General features: G+C 36.7%; 1 protein-coding gene across 1 annotated transcript; it reads left to right on the plus strand.

The window, feature by feature from the left end:
• Positions 1–2948: 2948 nt before the first annotated feature.
• ccdc124 (coiled-coil domain containing 124) lies at positions 2949–18884 on the plus strand. Its single transcript, XM_056463965.1, has 5 exons — positions 2949–3050; positions 6382–6553; positions 12808–12991; positions 14639–14744; positions 17942–18884. The coding sequence occupies exons 2-5, from the start codon at positions 6395–6397 to the stop codon at positions 18141–18143; spliced, it is 651 nt and encodes a 216-aa protein (XP_056319940.1). The 5' UTR covers positions 2949–3050; positions 6382–6394; the 3' UTR covers positions 18144–18884.
• The last annotated feature ends 1328 nt before the right edge of the window (positions 18885–20212 follow it).

Below are 20212 nucleotides of genomic sequence, written 5' to 3' on the forward strand. Positions count from 1 at the left end.
GAGGTCAGAGGAGAATGGCCAGACTGGTCCGAGCTGATAGAAAGGCAACAGTTAACTTAAATAACCACTCGTTTCAACCGAGGTATGCAGAAAAGCATCTCTGAACACACAGCACGTCAAACCTTGAGGCAGATGGGCTACAGCAGCAGAAGATCACACTGGGTGAAGAATAGAAAACTGAGGCTACAATTCACACAGGCTCACCAAATTTGGACAATAGAAGACTGGAAAAACATTGCCTGGTCTGATGAGTCTCGATTTCTGCTGTGTCATTCAGGATGGTAGGGTCAAAAATTGACCGCCTTGTATCAACGGTTCAGGCTGGTAGTGGTGATGTAATGGTGTGGGGGATATTTTCTTGGCCCACTTTGGGCCCATTAGTACCAATTGAGCATCGTGTCAACGCCACAGCCTACCTGAATATTGTTACTGACCATGTCCATCCCTTTATGACCACAGTGTACCCATCTTCTGATGGCTACTTGCAGCAGGATAACGTGCCATGTCATAGAGCGCTAATCATCTCAGACTGGTTTCTTGAACATGACAATGAGTTCACTGTACTCAAATGGCATCCACAGTCACCAGAGCTCAAACCAATAGAGCACCTTTGGGCTTTTGTGATGTGGTGGAACAGGAGATTCGCATCATGGATGTGCAGCCAACAAATCTGCAACAACTGCGTGATGCTATGATGTCAATATGGGCCAAAATTTCTGAGGAATATTTATAGTACCCTATATGGCACGAAGGATTAAGGCAGTTTGAAAGGTGAAAGGGGGTCCAACCCGGTACTAGTAAGGTGTATATATATGAAATTAGCACCAAGGTCATGGATGGCTCAAGTTTGAGTAAATTCACAGATTATTGAAATCTTGGGTATGCTATATCTATCATTTGAGCTTCTTTTTAAAAAAGACCAATTTTCCTTAAAATTTCCAATAAAGATTGTCTTTGAAATGTTCTGGTGATACAAAATACTTAAATAAAAATATAGAAATAAGATTTTAAATTATGTATATAAAAATGCCGATGCCGGTGCAGTTGCTAATTAAATTAAAACAAGTGGCCTAAACATTCAATTAAAAAATACAACATGAAAAATGCTAATGAATTTAAATAAATACTAGTGTTTTAATATACAGTAAAGTATGTGAACATTAGTAAAGTACCTGAATTAATTAATTAATTAAATAATTAATTTCTGTGGAAGTTTTGCATGCTATTTAACACAGTACTATAGTATTAAAAACAAATTACCCATACTGTAGGTTCTACAATAATAGGCTATATTATATTACAATACACCACAGTTTACTGTAGTAAAAACTAAAGCACACTACAGTTTTTATTTACAGGTACTAATCAGTTCACAGTATGCTTTAGCATTCATTAAAGAGTTGTAAACACAGTGTAATGTAAAACTACAGCATGGTTCAAAAAGACATTATAGTATTGTACTATTGTACTTGTATTGTATACTGTAGTATTTTTTACATTTTGGTTGCAAAGTAAAATGGGACCATAAGCTTGCACACAACAGGAATTCAGTTTTATATTTAGTAAATTCCTTAGACATTCCCCCAGTGTTTGCTGGTTAATGAGTCTATTAATCGAGTATTAATCTGGGTGGTAGATATCGTGTAGGATCACACACATATTCGGATTTTTGTACCTTTTGACAAAGCGTGTAAAATCTGTACCGCATGGCGTTCTTCTTTCACCATGCGTGTGGTACATAGACTGTAAAATATAGTGTGGTAGTGTGGGGAGACCAAGCGGCAACCTCCCGCTCTCCCTCGGGAGGCCAATACGGAAGTAACTGAAACTGCAATTCATCAAAATTCCGCTAGTCCTGGCTCCATAATAGAGCAAAGTGCAATTGAGCCCTCTGTTAGAATGGCCAACTTTACAGCAGAAAAAAAGGTGTTTACAGCCTGGTACAAAGAACGACTTTGGTTCATATAGCTATTATTACCCTCCATGACAACTGTGAGGGGGGTGAATTTTTTTATAACTCATCCATTTCCTTTATTTTAGGTTATATTAAGTTTGCATAATTAAGGGCGTGGCCACTTGAGTGACAGCTAGGTCTCGCTGGTCGCGTCATTTCACCTCAGCTGAATCCGGCAGATTAGCCACTGATCTCGGCATATTCATCGTATTTTTGTGTTGTTTTATGTGGCTTTACACAGTCAGCTGCCTTTTAGACTTATTTCTTACAATTATCAGATGATGTGGGATGCTGTGTGCATTTAATTGTGCTCACAAACCGTTCACGTGGCCTCCGTTTCCCATGTGAGTAAAGTTATATACTTGTATACCATCTCTATAAATGTATTTGTTTTATTTAAGATCATTTATCATTAATATTTTTCTTTAGACCCGTAAAGCACTCCAGAATCTGTCAGATTGATTAGTTGTAGGCTCTAGAACAGTCATCTGAAGCGTTGTCATACAGTGTTGTGCTGGATTTCATCAATAGTCTTGCATTTACTAACACACACTATATCTGAAGTGTTTGGAAGTAATTCGCGTTTTCCTCCTGTAGAAAAACGTCATAAGAACAATGCTTAGTGGCTCAATGTATGACTACAGTGTTTTTGAAAGTTTAATCACTTTACTGATATAGTGTACAGCCAAGCACATGTGGTCAGAACACAAACGAGTCGCAGGTAATAAAGTATTAAGCGTTTCTCCCAAAGTAAAGTCTGTCTGCCAGGTCTAAGCAAAGTGCCAGCAGGTGTCTGTAGCTCCGCCCACTCTCCGCCTCTTTGCCCTTGTTTGGTATCCCGCCGTGGGTGCGATGACGCGCGAACAAAATGGCGACGGTTGGCCGCGCCTACTTGTGGCTTCTTTTGCGCTCTTCAGAAACCTATGGGTGACGTCACGGATACTCCGTCCATATATTTTACAGTCTATGGGGGAGACACCCTTGGAGACAGAGCAACCGTCGAGCCTTCAGGGGGCGCTAAAAAAACTGAGTCGACTGTTCCGCAGCGGCTTCAGAAGAAGGGCGAACAACACCCAGCAGGCTGGCTCAGGAAAAGGTTGGTGTTATTACGTTTTATCTTAGAGTCCGCCTTGAAAATTATTTCTATTAATAAAATATGGTAAAATGATCCCTCTATATGTGCTTTCATTGTTCAAATTCAGGTATCCGATTCAAGCTTCAACAAACAAATTGTTACTCTCCGAAACCAGAGGTGTTAGCAAAGATGCTAACGAGAAGGTTTCTGAAAAGTGCAATTAAAATGTCACTAAAGTTCCAGAATTTTCACTTGACGGTAGTTTATTTTATGAAATTTCCAGAATTAACTACTTCAGTCACGAAACGTGTTTGATGATTCGCGTTCTGTCTAAACACAAAATTAGGAGCAGGTGTATATGACACAAAAGCAGGTGTGAATTCATTTGTGTTTATACGTGTTTACGGTAAACAAACATGTTAGTGTGTCATCGTTACACACATTACGAGTACTACTCAATGTAGTAATAACAGTAAATTGAGCACAATTACGTATACCAAGTACATGTAGATAATACATATTTGTAGTTATGTGTACAACTACCCTGTAAAATGAACTAAAATATCGACTTTTTAGTAATGATTGTTTATAAATGTGCTTAAATATAATTAATTTTGAATAGTTCACCCCTTTCATTGATATGACACTTCTTTATAGCTAACGTTAGAGAGAAAAGCAGTGGCAGCAACTGTTTACCAAGGCTAAATGTTTCTCTTTTGTAAGTGCTGGGTGAAAAATATTTGTGGTTTATCCCTCTCCACTAATACCAGATTATCTTTATACAGTGAGAACAAGGCCTTTCTAAATCCTGTAATTTTTTGTTTTACTGCGGCCCGTGCTTTGCTGTGAAATGTGCAACTCAAGCACATTAATTTTTAGTCACTGTGTGAATCACTTCATGAAGAGCCCAGCAGCCTCTACTCCTAAATAAATGTAATGAATAAACTTTACGTAATGATAGGCATGGGACGATAACCGTTTTCAAGGTATACCGCAGTTTGGAAAAGTCAAGATTTTTAAACCACCAAAAGTTCCTAAGGTATATTTACGTTTGTTTTTTTTAGTTTTTAGGACAACATTATGTCTAGCTGAAAAGATATCCAAAGAGGCCATTTTAAATTGCAAAAGAAATCTGTGTTTTTGAAATTAATGAAGACAGCAGAAGTCAATGATTGATTTTAATTATTTAGCCTGACGTTTAGAGTTACAAAATAAAAATAAATATAATATTTTTAAATATATATTATATATTATAATAAATATAATTAAATATATATAAATATATATAATATTTAAAAAATAAAATATTTTGTGTTCAAAGGGGAAAAAAGTTTTAGTTTTAGTTCACCCAAATATTTAAAAAGAATATATGTTAGAGCAGTGAGCACAATACCGTGATATCGTGAAACCGTTATATTTTTATCCAAGGTTATCATATCGTCAGAATCTTATACTGGCCCATGCCTACATAATGATTTACATGTTTAATTATTTATTTGTATGCCTTTAGAATCTGTTTACTTTTGGATCATCTCAACAGAAAATCTTGTCCATGATTTCTTTTGTCAAGACCTTATCTTCTTTGTAGATGCAACTCACTGTCTCGTTTTTTCTTCTTCTTTTAGTACTTAAATAGCGATGCGCCGATATTGATAACTGATAACCGATTACCGATATACTATAGCCGATAAATATTTCAAAATGTAATATTTTCATACAGTAAACAGCTGTTTGGGGTGCTATGAAGGCTCTGTCGGCTCACTATGTGTGTGCGTGCTGATAGCCATCACATGCGCTTGTTATAATTATGCCAAACTGAATACAATCTTACAACAACAACACATGGCAAACAACGTGTTGATAATAACAAATAACCATATTAGATTACGATCAACCCAACCAGTTGTTTTAGCACATGTGCATCACTGCTATTATGTTTACACATGTAGTATTTTTTCCTGAGCCGATTTAAACCAAAATACACAATGACAGCAATACCACATAAAGAAAAGACGGACTTTAAAGGAATAAACAATGTGAGTGTATAGTGCACTGGACAAGTCTCAACAAGTTCGACTCGCGTATGTGTGAAGCAGGCAGTTCTGTACAAATACTTAATCTATCGGCTTAAAGATATCGGCCTAATTTTGACATCGATCTGATAACGATAACATTTAAAAATAGCATTTATCTTTATTTGTATAGTGCTTTTACAATGTAGATTGTGTCAAAGCAGCTTCACATAGAAGATTATAGTAAATTGAAACAGTGTGGTTCAAGTTCAGTTCAGTGTGGTTTAATATTCACTACTGAGAGTCCAAACACTGAAGAGCAAATCCATCGATGCGCAGCTCTACAGATCCCGAACCATGCAAGCCAGTGTCGACAGCGGCGAGGAAGAAACTTCACCAATTGGCGAAAGTGAAGAATGAAAAAAAAACCTCAAGAGAAACCAGACTCGGTTGGGCACAACCATTTCTCCTATGGCCAAACGTCTTGTGCAGAGCTGCAGTCTAGGCGCTGGAGAAGCTGGACGTCAGTGAGACTCGTCTGTCCCCGGAGCGTCACAGGAATCAGACTCATGATCTCCACTCCTTCATGACCACCACAGCAGCTGCTCAGGATACGGCCTGGTCCAGGATATGGAAACCTTGGGATCATCTCGCCGCTGGTCTTGAATCGAATCAGTGGCGCTGCATAGTCTCTAAGGGCCTCGGGATGAGTATCCCCAGGTGGAAATAGAGAATAGTTAGCATAGCTGCTGTTCATAGTATATATAAACGAGATGCAAAAACCTGTGTGGAGTACAATCATGCATCATACCGTTATGTGATGCACTTTACTGAGTGTATGCTTTACTGAACAGATAGGTCTTTAATCTAGTTTTGAACTGCAAGAGTGTGTCTGCACCTCGGACATTTTCAAGAATGCTTTTCAAGTTGTTTAGGAGCCATAAATGAGAAGACTCGACCCCCTTTACTCGACTTGAACTGTTGTTTGAGGTACTATGAGGAGCCCTGAGTTTTGAGATCTTAAGGAGAGGGTTGGATTCTAGCGAGACAGAAGGTTTGTTAGATAAACAGGAGCTAGATTATTTAAAGCTTTATATGTAAGAAGCAATATTTTAAAATCAATACGAAACTTAACAGGCAGCAGTGTAAGGAGGATAAAATTGGGGTGATATGATCATATTTTCTAAACCTGCTAAGAACTCAGGTTAAAACTCAGATTATATTATGCAGTTCGTATGTTATGTACTTACTCTCATTCAAGCACCTGCTTAATAAAAAATGATAATAAGAAGAAAAGAAAACATAATCTGTCGGTTCTTATTTCTGTCTTTGTTCCACAGGAAATTCCCAGGAATGCCGAAGAAATTCCAGGGGGAGAATTCCAAATCGGCCACTGCCAGGGCCCGGAAGGCCGAAGCCAAAGCAGTCGCTGATGCCCGCAAACAGAAGGAGCTGGAGGATGCGCTCTGGGAAGATAACGACAAACATGTTGTGAAGAAAGAACAGCGGAAGGTATGATTTTTATTCATTTTCGTCTGCTTTTCTGGGGCCGGGTCGCGGGGGCAGTAGTCTGAGGAGAGAACCCCAGACTTCCCTTTCTCTAGACCAGGGGTCTCAAACTCAGTTTGGTGGGGGGCCATTTCAGAGACTGAAGAGCCATAAATGAGCAGTTTAGGACCCTTGCCCTAGACACTTTCCCCAGCTCCTCCGGGGGGATCCCAAGGCGTTTTCAGGCCAGCTGAGAGACATAGTCCCTCCAGCGTATCCTGGGTCTCCTCCTGGTGGGACATGCCTCGAACACATCACTAGGTTGGTGTCCAGGACTCATCCGAAACAGATGCCCAAGCCACCTCAGCTGACTTCTCTCGATGTGGAGAGAATCTATAAGGGTGCGCTCTGCCACCCTGCGAAGGAAACTAATTTCGGCCAATTGTATTCAAGATCTTGTCCTTTCGGGTCATGACACAAAGCTCATGACCATAGGTGAGAGTAGGAACGTAGATTGACCGGTAAATTGAGAGCTTTGCCTTTCGGCTCAGCTCGTTCTTTACCAAGATTTTTATATATATATATATATAGTTAATAGTTATTATTCACTCTAAAATTACTACAATTATGTACTTTACCCACCCTCTGGGCATCCAAGAGATCAGTAAAAAAAAAATTAGCTCAAACATTTTATGTGGTATCTATTTACTGGCACTTTGAGAGTTTTAAAAAAAAAAGCATACAGGAAAAATTAAGTGAATTCTCATAAGACTGCTTTATGTCACATTGTACCAAGTATATTATTATAAAATGCACCACTGTAAGATACTGTATGTGCAGAACAACCACCTCTAACTGTCAGCATCATCTTTGAGGTGTAGAGTGTAGTATAAACACAAGGTGGCAGTAACAGTCTACTACACTGACAGTTCCTCCAGTGTATTTGAATTGTTTGACAGTGAAACAGTTTCTGCTTAGTAAGGCAGTAGTACCTGGAGAGAGAAAAGAGTAGAAGCCACAGGAATATTGTCATCACAGAGCTAGTTGGCAGATCAGTATGTTTTCAAAGCCCACTCAAATGAAACTATCCTAAGTTGTGAAATTTAAAGGTAGTTCACCAAAAATCGAAAATATTTATGAGCCTATGAGTTTCTTTATTCTGATGAACACAATGGAAGACATTTTGAAAAAACCTGTAACCATTGACATCCATAGTAGGAAAAATAAATGCTATGGTCAACGTTTACAGGTCAACAGCTTTCTTCAAAATAATTTCTTTTGTGTTCACTTAGGTTTGGATAAAGTGAAGGGTGAGTAAAGTACATAATTAAGCCTCATTCACACTACGAGCTACTCGCATTGGCAAAGCGACAAACGACAGTTCCAGAGTGACAGGCAGCTGATGAGGCATTATAATTTTGGGGTGAACAGTTCCTTTACATATTAAAATAATGATTATTTTCAGTTCTTCAAAATAATAGATCACAAAACAGGTTAAGAAATAATAAAATAGAAAGTTCTTATTATCAATTTAGTAAACCGGTCAAACTGTTCAAACTGCAATACAACTTTAGTCAGGATTACCTGATGAATAGAAAGTAAAACATAATAGATTTTTACGTTGGGCAGTATAATGCATACTTGAGTATAAAAATGTATTTCTTATTAATTTAGCATTTAAAAAGTGGAAAATACTATACAGTGTGAAAATGACAAGATGTTTTGCTAGTATAATGATAAAGTACACTGTAAAATATATTTTTTCAATCTGTATTTTGTGATTCACAGTGTTTTTTTGTTTATTTATAATTGTGAATTGTAAAATGGGATGTTGATCGCTGCTTTTTTACTTTTTGTCTTGTTTCTAGTGCAAATATCAAACAAATTCTAAAAATAAAAAGACAAATATAAAAATATTGTTAGGTTTTACTGCCAGAAGAGATGAGAGTTCTTAGAGTTGATATTTTGACTAGAAACAGAACATAAATAAATGTTTTTTTTGCATGAATTGCACAAAATTTCATATAAATACAGTGATTAAAAACAATTCTGTGGTTCCTGGTCAACTAAAATTTACATTCAACATTGAATATCTTTGTGATGTGACTATTTCGGATGCTCACATTGTAATATTGATGCTAAAACGATATATTGTGCAGCTCTAGTTTGAAATAATATAATGTATCAGAAATAATATAGAGAGAATTAAGTCTGTAAAATAGCAAAAAAAATTTACTACTTTAAACTAGTTACAATTTTAATAAAAGTCACTTTTTCAAACTTTCCGATGTTAAAAGTTGTTTGAAGAAAGATCAAGGTCTTATAATGCTATTCAAAAACATAAATAAATAGGGAAAAATAAAAACACGAATCATAAAATACAGAAAAGTACTCATTTATGCATATATGGGCTCACTAACCATCCCTGGTTCATAATTGACTTTATGATAGGGAAATATTTACAAGTTGTGTTTTGAGTGTACAGAAATTTGATTCCCATCGTGCCCATGTTTTCCATGTAATGTTGTCTAACATTGCTACCCGTTGTCTGCTAATCTTGTATCTAAATGACACAGCTGTCTTCTTCACTGAAGCTCTAGACATGCGAGTCTGAGTAGCACACAATAGATTAATACATTGCAAGTCAGGTTTAGAGTTGCTCAGGAAATGAGGTCTCCACAAACAAAATGAAAGCCGAAGCCGTCTGGGTTAAAGTAACACCATCACGCAAGTTCTGATGTCCTCGATCAATAATGTCAGATATTGATGAGCGTTCGTTGTCTGTAATGGAACTTGATTTTGAAATTGGGCCTGGATGAGGTTCGTGGACTGATGTTCTGACTGATATGAAGTGACTGGTTGGTTATTATGTCTAGTAAGCTCAGGCCCTAGGCGCCCTAGGCAAGATTTCAAGTGGTGCCCCGTCACAATGCAGTAAATTCCACTGCTAGTGTACATATAGTCATAAGAAACTAAATAGATTTTGATTGTCTAGTACAAGCTAGGAAAACGTCAGATATATACGCAAATGCAATTAACGTTAGGCGCCCCTCTGGATGTACGCCGTCCTTAGCATTTGTGTGTTAGCAAAGATGATTTGGTCCGCATGGTTTTTTTTAATGCATTATTTGTCATGTTTTAATACATGCATTACTAAAGCAACATTGTGTTTGGTTAATTTTTTATTTTTATTTTTTTTACAAATTATTTTTCTGGATTTTTTTTTTCACAAATTATTTTTCTGGATTTTTTTTTTTTTTTTTTTCATTTCAGTAAAATGAGCATGGCCAGTCAATTAAAATCGTGTCATCTATTCAGTGCAAGAGCTAAAAAGCTAAAAGTTTAATAGTTTTTTTTCTAATTTCTTCTGTTTTATTCTTGTTAAATTTAATTGTTTAATTATAAATTGTTTAGAACGTGTGTAATTCTAAAGTCCAATAAACGAAACTCCCATTTACCCGCAAAAACACACAAAGTCTTTTTGCAGTTTAATAATATTAGCAACCACAAGTATGCATTACAATTTCATTTGAGGTTTTCAGCATTTAAAAAAAAATAATTATTAATACTTAATTCAACGCATCCCATTATATTCCGCATTAAACAGCTATTAATTTGTATGAATTCTGCAATTCCAGCATTATTCTGTATTCATCTAATGCCACACATTCTCAAAAAGTGTAAAAACATTCATTCATTCAAGTCATTCACTCGCTTTCATGTTTTTCCAAACCTACATGACTTTTAGCATTTTTTTCTGTGTTGATTTTATACAAAAGAAGATATTTTGTCATGTCTCTTTTGTTTTTCATGCAATAACAATCCGCTAAGTTTAAAGGCACCTATGATGAAAATCAGACAGAACTGTGTGTAGGTATAGTGTGTCCACAGTCATATTGGGTGATATAAAGTCTTTTTTTTTTTTTAAACCGACCACAATGTGACGTAGGAGTGCGGATTTCCGGTCCACCAAATTGATTGACAGCTGCATATTAACATGTCTCCGTAGGAACCTGTGTAATCATATCAAGGAGACAGGACGTGCGAAAGCAACTTGGATTAAAAGATCTGTTCAGCTCTCTGTGATCATCAGTCATCATCAAGTGTGACCAAAAATGAGTTTTAAAAGTTTAAAATGTTTTTAAATCATTTCATATTTAAAAATGAGTTGCATCAATTTTACTGTATTTACTTTATCACCACAGCTGCATCTGAGTAGTACAATTATAAAAGACGACGCTTCAATCCCGGGTTGTGGACGTTAAATCAGGTGTGTTTTGTATATTAACATGACGGATATCCATACAGCAGTGGATATTAACATGTATCCTGCCACATTTTCCATGCAAAGTTAAACGCGTGCGCTGTCTGTGTGTGCGTGCATGAACTTTGTAACGACATTGTGTGACTCATCGTTGCAACTCCACAACAAATAAATCAAATAATCATTGGGAAAGTTCTTACTGTAGTATTTCGTCACGTCAGATCTGCTTCCTTCATGTCTGTCATTGTGCCGTTTATCTGACGCAGCCCAGGCGGAGATTGAGACACACTCTGACAGGCACGTGGGAACAGTGGGAGGGAGAACTAGCATTAAAGGCACAGAAAACAAAAACAGCTACATTGTGTTCCGAGCAGAAAATCCAATATTCTGAAAGGTTTAATAAATAATCTGATGGGTATTTTGAGCTAAAACAGACAGATTCTGGACACACAAAAGACTTATCTTGATAAAGCAGTAAAATAGGTGCCCTTTAATGTTGGTGTGGACCTCATTTGCTTTAAATCTATTGACAGTTTTCAAAATATCTTCTGTTATGCTCTGCAAAAAGTAAAGGATGAAATGAATTAGCGACGATGACAACATTTGTTTTTGGGTTGCCTATTTTTAAAACCCATTTGCTAACTGCTTGCATCATAATGACAGTTTTTGAAATATTTTTATTATTAGTTTTTGAAATATATTTTTTGAATATATTTTTTTTTTATCTATTTTTTTATTTTTTTATTTTTAAACAAGCATCATTTCAACCTGAAAATAGTTTCAAGTCAAATTTAGCTTATTTGGGGACACTTTTTTTGCAATAATTTTTTTGTAATAATTTGCCCAATTGTCTTAAAGGGATAGTTCACCCATAAATGACAACATAATTTACGTTTACTCACTCTCAAGTGGTTTCAAACCTTTATGAGTTTCCCTTTTATGTTGAAAACAAAAGAAGATATTTGTAAAATGTTGACTTCCATAGTTGGAATAACAAATACTATGAAAGTCAACGTTTACAGGTTTTCACCAGATTATTTACAATTAAAGCGCGAGTAAATAATGACCGAATATTCAGTTTTGGGTGAACTATCCCTTTAAATCAAACCTATGTTTAAAAACAAATTTTGGCTGATTTAGATTTAACATTTTAGTATTTACTTGGAACATATTTTAGCAGTCTAAATATTTGAAAGGCCGTCTGTCCCTCAATGATGCTCATTGGTGGCTTTTTTACCCCTACTTTCCCAGCTTTCTCCTGCCTTTGTTTCATACATTATTGAGTCTGTGTTGGCATATATAGTGAGCGTTAGCAATACTGGCATGATGTGCCAGTCTACATGGTAAGGCGCTTTGGTAAGGAGCTCCTCACACCCTATTCCTTTCCTCCAGTTTCCTCCCATCGCTGCCATCTGATCCCCATCAGCCGATCAGACCCGCACTGCTGTTATCCTACTGCAGCCATTCTGCTAATTATACCCCGTGTCACAGAGGCCACTGTGTGTGTTCATGCAAACTCACCTGCACTGGAAACACTGATTTATCCTTTACATCTCCTAAAGATCAACCACCGTCTGGGAGTCGGGTTTGGTGAATATAATTTATCACCTGCAGATATGTGAGAATGTCAAGAGAGAGGAACGTATCTTGGTTTGCTCTTGAGCGTGGCCTGCCGTGTGGCTTATCTGTGTCACACGAATGACATTTCAGCCTCTGCTTGACATCTGAAGGTGTCATCTCATTATGCGTATCTTCTTACTGTTGTGTCACCATTCCTGCGGATGTTATCAACAGGAAGGTGGCCGGCGGTTAGGATGCGGACAGTTAAGACCATGTCCGATCCTAGTAACCATTACTTACGCTCCGTGCTCTGAGCGGGCAGGAGGCATCTCTAATTTCTTTACTCTGCACTGCAGTTTACACTTACATTTGCTTAATGACCGTCAGGCTGCCTCGATAACATCGGTCCAGTTGTAATTTAAAAGAGTGTGTGTGTGCGTACGTGTGTGTACAGGATGATAAGGAGAGGAAGCGTTTGGAGGCTCTGGAGAGGAAGAGAGAAAACCAAAGGCTTTTTGAGGAAGAAGATTCCAAGATAAAGGGTAAACAGACAAAAGAAGGGCCCAGTAAAGTGACTCGAGCACAGATTGAGGAGACTCTACAAAGCAAGCAAAATGTTAAGGAAATCAAGGAAAAAGGTAAGGGCCAATCCAATAACTCCAATGTAGAGCGCTGCCTCCACAAAACATCTTTAGTCACTGATTTCCATGTGTTTCACACAAAAAAGCCCTCAATACTGTTTAGGAGAGTTTATTCACATTTACTTAAAGGTGTAATACACTGCATTGGTTTAATATTTTAATTCTCCCCCTGATATCTACATAGTAGGTTCATGGATTCGGTTCAAAAAGTCTCCAGAAATGGTTTTATAAGTTACTTTATTACTCCATAAATTACCCATAGAATCAGACGGTCCATGATTGACCATATTTAGTTCGTGTTGTGAATATTAATGAGCACACGCACTATATATGTTCAACACAGACAAATATAAACCCAATCAGAGTAACGTTAACCTATTTTGCTGAGCAGATTTGTTGTAGATAAAGGCTAAATTATAATTAAACATGACAATATAATCAAAGAAAACAGGAATAAATATTAACCTCTGCATGAACAGATGACATATGAGCCATGTGATTTGACACAATTCAGCATCTACATGTGTTTGTTGAAACCATCGCATCAAATTTCACAATAAACACGATAAATTAACAAAATATATGCAACTAAACATACCTTATACCTTCAGAGTGGAGCACAGTAACATACAGTAAAAATAATTGCCATTAGCATTTTCAAAATAAAAGTCCCACATACATATTAAGTGAATTATGTGCTTAAAATAACTAAGTGAAGAAAGTTATCACTGTTGTCTCACTAGAAACCGTTGTTGCTTATCTAAACGCAGCATGAAGCATGCATATTAATGATTTTAGAGCTTTTTTATGATCTTAGAGCTTGATGACCTGCTCGTCAGGTCCGGATGAACGACCCAAATTAGGCATACATGCAAATGGATATGTTTTGATTGGCCTGTTGTCCACCGAGGTTTTACACTTGTGGAATTTACATGAGAACGAGAAAGGCTCACAGTATGCCCATTTCCATATACTGATCTCATATTATTCTAATATGCCTGGGTATACCCAGATTTTCATTATAGAGCACCTTTAAGTGGAAATTTACATTAGAATATTGCTTTATTAAAGCTGTGTACATGCAAAAATAACTACATATTAGATGAATATTATAATTTGACATGTTTGTTACCAATGTTTGTCTGCTGCACTTTATCATTTCAATTAATGAAAAAAGAGCCTGTCAAGTTAAAGCAATATTTCACCCTAAAATAAACATTAACTCGCGTTTTACTCACCCCCAAGTGGTTTCTTTTTTCTGTTAAACAGTAAAAAAAATATTTTGAGAAAAGCTGAAAACCGTTGACATCTGTAGTAGGAAAACAATACTATGGAAGTCAAAGGATACAGGTGTCCAACTTGCTTCAAAAAAAAAATGATATTTTGAAGTTAAAATGGGATCCAAATATCTTTTTTGTGCGTGTTTACTAGAAGAAAGATATGCAAACTGGTTTGAAACAAGTGATAAACTCTTTAACATCATTGAGAAATGGAAGTGGCAATAGATCCTTTTTTATATATTGTGATGTCCATCCGAATCGATCAGATTTTATTTAAAAATGTATCAGTTGATAAGTAGATCAGGCACTTGGTTCTCTCCGTTGATTGTTCTCACTGCTCTTATGTATCCCTTCGAATCTACAGAGAAAAGCCACTTGGATGTGCCGCTTGAGGAGAATGTCAATCGGATAGTTCCAGAGGAAGGCTCGGTGGAGGCCCGAACCATTGAAGATGCCATTGCTGTCCTCAGGTATCTTGCTGTCTTAAATACAGATTTGAGGAGATTAAGAGACTCTTTAAACACTGTACACTTAGGCCCAATCCCAACTCTATTTTTTTTTTTTTACCCCTTCCCCTTGGCCCTTCAAACAGAGTGTGAAGGGGAAGGGCTTCAAATTTTTACCTCTAGAAAATGGGACAGGACTACTGCACCTGCACACGTCATCAAATGTCATCACTATCTCTTACTTTATATGAGATTAATCGAGACTGCTGTAGTTATTTCAATTGCTTTATTTTTTGGTATTTATCTTCAGGAAATCACTGAAGGTAACGATATCATATTGTTATCATAACAATATAATGTGGCAATAAGATCGTAAAAGTGTATTTACACCATGGCCATTCATCTATGTGAACACACGAAAACAACATTAACTTTATAGCAGACACTGTAAAAAAAAAACTCATTCACAGCCACTAGGTTTTTCTGACGTGGTATTCAAGTGTCATCGAGTGACATGTGAAAGTATGTTGTGGGACTACTATACAGGAGTTATTATTATGTATTATCGATAGCGAAATTTAGCAGGTTTTTAAAAATATATATATATTTTTTTAAAGCATGACGGTCAAACACGAACGCGGTTATGAATATATTAAACATATGCTTGTATGTTGTAAAAATTCTTAATAATGACGAAAAAATACTAATTTGTGCATCTCTTTCTGTGTGCAGCCATGCTGCTGTTGTAGATGGTGTATTCTGGGAAATTTTCGTACCCCTAGGTTTGGAGTGTGGTCCTGAAAAATCTCAGTTTCAAGGCCTATCTAGCCCTTCCCCTCAGCCCTACGCCTTCAAGCTAAAGAGAATTGGGACACCCTATCCCTTCACGTGAACGTGCAAAACGAGGGGGAAGGGGTAGAATTGGGATTGGGCCTTAAAAATTTGAAAATCTCAGTTCCCAAAGGCTCTATTTTTTCAAAAATGAACAATTTATATACCAAGCAATTATTTCATAACTCTCGCTTCCAAACTTCATCATTTTAGCATTGCCTGAAACACTATGGTACACCTAAAATAAGTGTTTATAGCTCACATACGTCATTCGTTGATGACGCTGATGGTTTGTAAATGTAGAGAATTTGCCCTATAAAAAAGGGCAAAGCATTGGATGTAAAAACACAGGAACTCATCCTTAATGGTACTGTCAGCATAGGTCACTTCACAGTTCCTAGAGATGGTGCAAGTGCAACCTGGAAAATGGTGTAGGGGAACAATTAGATCGTGGTTATCAGGTCTGGTATCTAGTTCATATAACAGTCCTGTATGAAATCCATTCCTATTCACCTTATTCGTCAATTCTGGATCTTCGATTCGTTCTCCTGTGGGGGTAATGAGTATGAATAACAAACGGCAGTAAATGCTGAAACTGTTTGCTCTACAGTTAAGTGTCTGTGACATTAAAAAGTAATATAATGAGAAAATACTATTTTGCAACGTCAAACAGCATAAGCTGTTTTTTTGGCTAAAAATTTTATTTTATTTTAAATTTCAAGTTTATTTATATAGCACATTTCATGCACAGTGGTAATGTGCTCTACATAAACAGGAATAAAAGACACACGTACAAGAAAATAAAAACAAGAAATAAAAATGATTAAAAACAGATTAAAATGTATTAAACAGGTTTTAAAAGAATGAGAAAGAAAAGAAAGATATAATAGTGCGATCTGTGGGACGTAGCACATTGCTCATTCGGTAAATGCTCAGTTAAACAGATGGATTTTAAGCATTGATTTGAACGTGCCTTACGTTGGAGCACATCTCATCATTTCTGAAAGCTGATTCCAGCAGCGGGGGGTATAGCTGTAATTGGGCCTTAAAGGTTAGGCCTGACTGAATTTGGCCCGAGCCTGACAAGTACATTTTGATTGACTGATTTTTAAAAGCCTAAACCCGTTTACAGCCAGACATTATTTAAATGTCCAGATGCACACCGCTCTTATGCCTTTTTTCAAGAATGAGTCGTTTATACATGTTTTAACATAATTTATTCATAAGAAACGTATAGGCCACTTAGAAGTTGGAACAAAAAAATAAAAATTGGTCCTCCGTAACATCTCCGCACTCTAAATAGGCCTACATACATACACTTAGCCTTTTAATTGGCCAACACACCAATAAAATTAAGTCTTTCTTAACAAATTAAATGAAAATAAATGAGAAATTATGATGGGTATTTGGCAATAACAAAATTAAGATAAAGGCTTTGCGGGATTTGTTTCGCCACTTCTCTTCACAATCTATCTTAAGGCGACGGTGAAGCTGAATAATAAAAGAATCCATCCTGAAATGGTCTTTCACTGCTGCTGCTACTGACCAGGATGCATAGTACTACTGATCTGGCTAATTTGGCAAGTTTTGGGTAGGACTGTTTGTTCATCTTCCACCAGCCAAGAACATCCATTTTATTATCCATGACAGCGGTTTCAATGTAGCGATTGTCCTCGTCATTTTCCCTGTCAGCTTGCTGTACATTTTCCCACTCCACAAAATTCGCTCTTTTGGACTTCACAGTGTTTCACCTTTGCAGGATGGGTTTTGATGTTGTAACCAATAGTTTGATTACTTTCTTGCGCTAATTGAAATGCATCACATGACCGTTTATTTACCGCACAAGCCTGACCCCGGCCCGATCTGCTGAAGGCAGATTCACCCTTAAGCAACAAAAAGCTTAATAAAAAGGAATAAACTAAGATTTCTGACCTAATATAATTTTTATATTTTAAAATTTGATGAATTTTGCATGTTCACAGCTCTATTGTATGTTCTACAGGCTTGTGGTTTTAGCGCAGTTTATAAACACTGCACATTTTTGTATGTATATATTGTTGTAAATGAAAATGGACTTAAAGCTTCCATTTTTAATCTCTCACATAGTAAATCATAGACATTTCAAAATAAAAGTGCAGTGCAGTGTATTTTGCAAATGTTTATAATTAAGACTCCCACATTATGCATAATTTATTTTGGTTTCAGAGAAAACTGTATGTGGCATTTAACTCTTCTCCCTGGGTCCCTCTGACACAAAAAACAAAGACTAAGAACATTATTAAACACATTCAGTTTATAGATTTCACTAGCACTGGCACAGTTTTATTGACTTTGTAAAAGCCTAGGTATTATTCTGCATCTGCTTCATTATATTTCATGCTTTTCTTCAGCACTAAGGAAGATCTGGACCGTCATCCTGAGCGTCGCATGAAAGCTGCTTACACAGCGTTTGAAGAAGCCAACATGCCTCGTGCTAAAATGGAGAATCCCAACATGCGGCTTTCCCAGCTAAAACAGCAGCTCAAGAAGGAGTGGACGAAGTCTCCGGAAAACCCTCTGAACCAGCGCGTAGCCTCCTACAACACCAAGTAAACCAACACCAAATGGCACTTAAAGACTGACCCTCGACGCTGATCATTAACAATACAAAATAAAAGCCAACGCGATTAAATTTTGACACCCATAACAAGTAGAATTGAATTTTCACATGAACTCCTGATCTATTATCACTCCTCACCTCCTACATGAACTCACAGGATTATTTAACAAATTATTCAATAAATATCTGATGATGTATGAAGAGCTAATTCGCTTATCTGCTAAACCACAGCCTCTCAAGAAAGCCGCTGGGAAGTTTTTAGTTTTGGTATGGATAAACGCAGAGAGGTTTTCACCACAGTCTTACTGCTGTGTCATTTATTGTCTTCGTCTAATACGCGAAACATGAGCTGGAGTGTGGTTAACCTCAAGCTAGTTTTTATTTTCTGTTTATTTTTTTTATTTTAGTGTTTGCGAGATGATCTTTAGGGTTCAGTTTCTGGTTTGGTATTTATGGAGAACAGATTATTGCCCTACATTATGGCTTTGATGAAGACGGGGATTTTTGTGTTGATTGCTGGTTTTAAAACTGCACTTTGGCCCCTGTGAGGAAGAAAGTCTCCATATCTCAAAGGCGAGTGGACTGATAGCCGTTGGATTCTCATACGCACATGTGTCGGGCAGTGCTAACACACTCGGAGCTTTGCTTCACATCATGGAGGAGAACAAGCACTCTTGGTGGCTTTGGATTACAAAAAATTACAATAAGGAAGAAATAAATGGATGAAAGAATGAGCTATTCTGTTTGATGGTGTTTTTTAATTTGCTGTAAAGAAAATGGTTTCTTATATTTCTTTCTTTTTTTTTGGTTGCTCATTTCATTTTGTTTTCTTTTTTGAGTTTCTTTTTTAATTTTAACGAACCTCAACACCTCAGCTGCAGTAAGAAAAAATAGAAAAAGAAGAAATAAATTTTTAATATTTAAGCAACCACAAAAATAAAACATTTGGTCCCAAACTACCTAGTTGTAAGCTAATGGTTACGTTATTTTACAATCCTTACCCTTCACCCAGCCCCCAACTCCCCCACCCCCCACAAAAAGGATATGTTTTATGCTATTTATTTACTTAACTATTAGTTAATTTATTTACTTTATTTGAAACTTTTATTTTTTCTTTTATATTTTAAATACTTATTTTACTTTTAAACTTTAAAATTAAGTCTTTATTTTTATTAATACTAAATGTAATAAAATGAAAATTTTTATTTAATACTTTAATATTTTATTTCCTTTTTCTTTTTTTTACAATATTTTTAAATTTTTAATTGCTTTCTAAAATATTTTAAAACGTTTAAATGATTTAATTGTACTAATTATAAAAGTAGTTTTTTATTAGTGATTTACACTAATCAAACCAAATCACTGGTCACTTTATTAGGTACACCTTACTAGTACCAGATTACCAGGTATCCGTTTGCCTTCAGAACTGGCTTAATCCTTAGTGGCATAGATTCAACAAGGTACTGGAAATATTCCTCAGCGATTTTGGTCCATATTGACATTATAGCATCACACAGTTGCTGCAGATTTGTTGGCTGCACATCCATGATGCGAATCTCCCGTTCCTGTGGTGTTTACATGGTGCTCAGTTGGTACTAATGGGCCCAAAGTGTGTCAAGAAAATATCCCTCACAACATTACACCACCACCACCAGCCTAAACCTTTGATACAAGGCATTATGGATCCATGCTTTCATGCTGTTGACCATCCAAAGGTCACAGCAGAAATGGAGACTCATCAGACCAGGCAACGTTTTTACAATCTTCTATTGTCCAATTTTGGTGAGCCTGTGTGAATTGTAGACTCAGTTTCCTGTTCTGACAGGAGTGACACCCCATGTGGTCTTATGCTGCTGTAGCCCTTCTGCCACAAGGTTCGGCGTGTTGTGCGTTCAGAGATGCTCTTCTGCATACCTCGGTTGTAACGAGTGGTTATATGAGTTACTGTTTCCTTTCTGTCATCTCAAAGCAGTCTGGCCATTCTCCTCTGACCTTTTGCATCAACATGGCATTTGCACCCACAGAACTGCCGCTCACTGGATATTTACTCTCTTTCTGACCA

Source organism: Danio aesculapii, chromosome 8, assembly GCF_903798145.1.
Source record: "Danio aesculapii chromosome 8, fDanAes4.1, whole genome shotgun sequence".
NCBI lineage: Eukaryota > Metazoa > Chordata > Actinopteri > Cypriniformes > Danionidae > Danio > Danio aesculapii.

What these genes read in the sequence shown, in the direction of transcription:
- ccdc124 (XM_056463965.1), top strand. Translation starts at nt 6,395, where the DNA reads ATGCCGAAGAAATTCCAGGGGGAGAATTCCAAATCGGCCACTGCCAGG. An exon ending in TGAAGAAAGAACAGCGGAAG is followed by an intron (nt 6,554 to 12,807) that starts GTATGATTTTTA and finishes GTGTGTGTACAG; the next exon opens with GATGATAAGGAGAGGAAGCG. An exon ending in GATGCCATTGCTGTCCTCAG is followed by an intron (nt 14,745 to 17,941) that starts GTATCTTGCTGT and finishes GCTTTTCTTCAG; the next exon opens with CACTAAGGAAGATCTGGACC.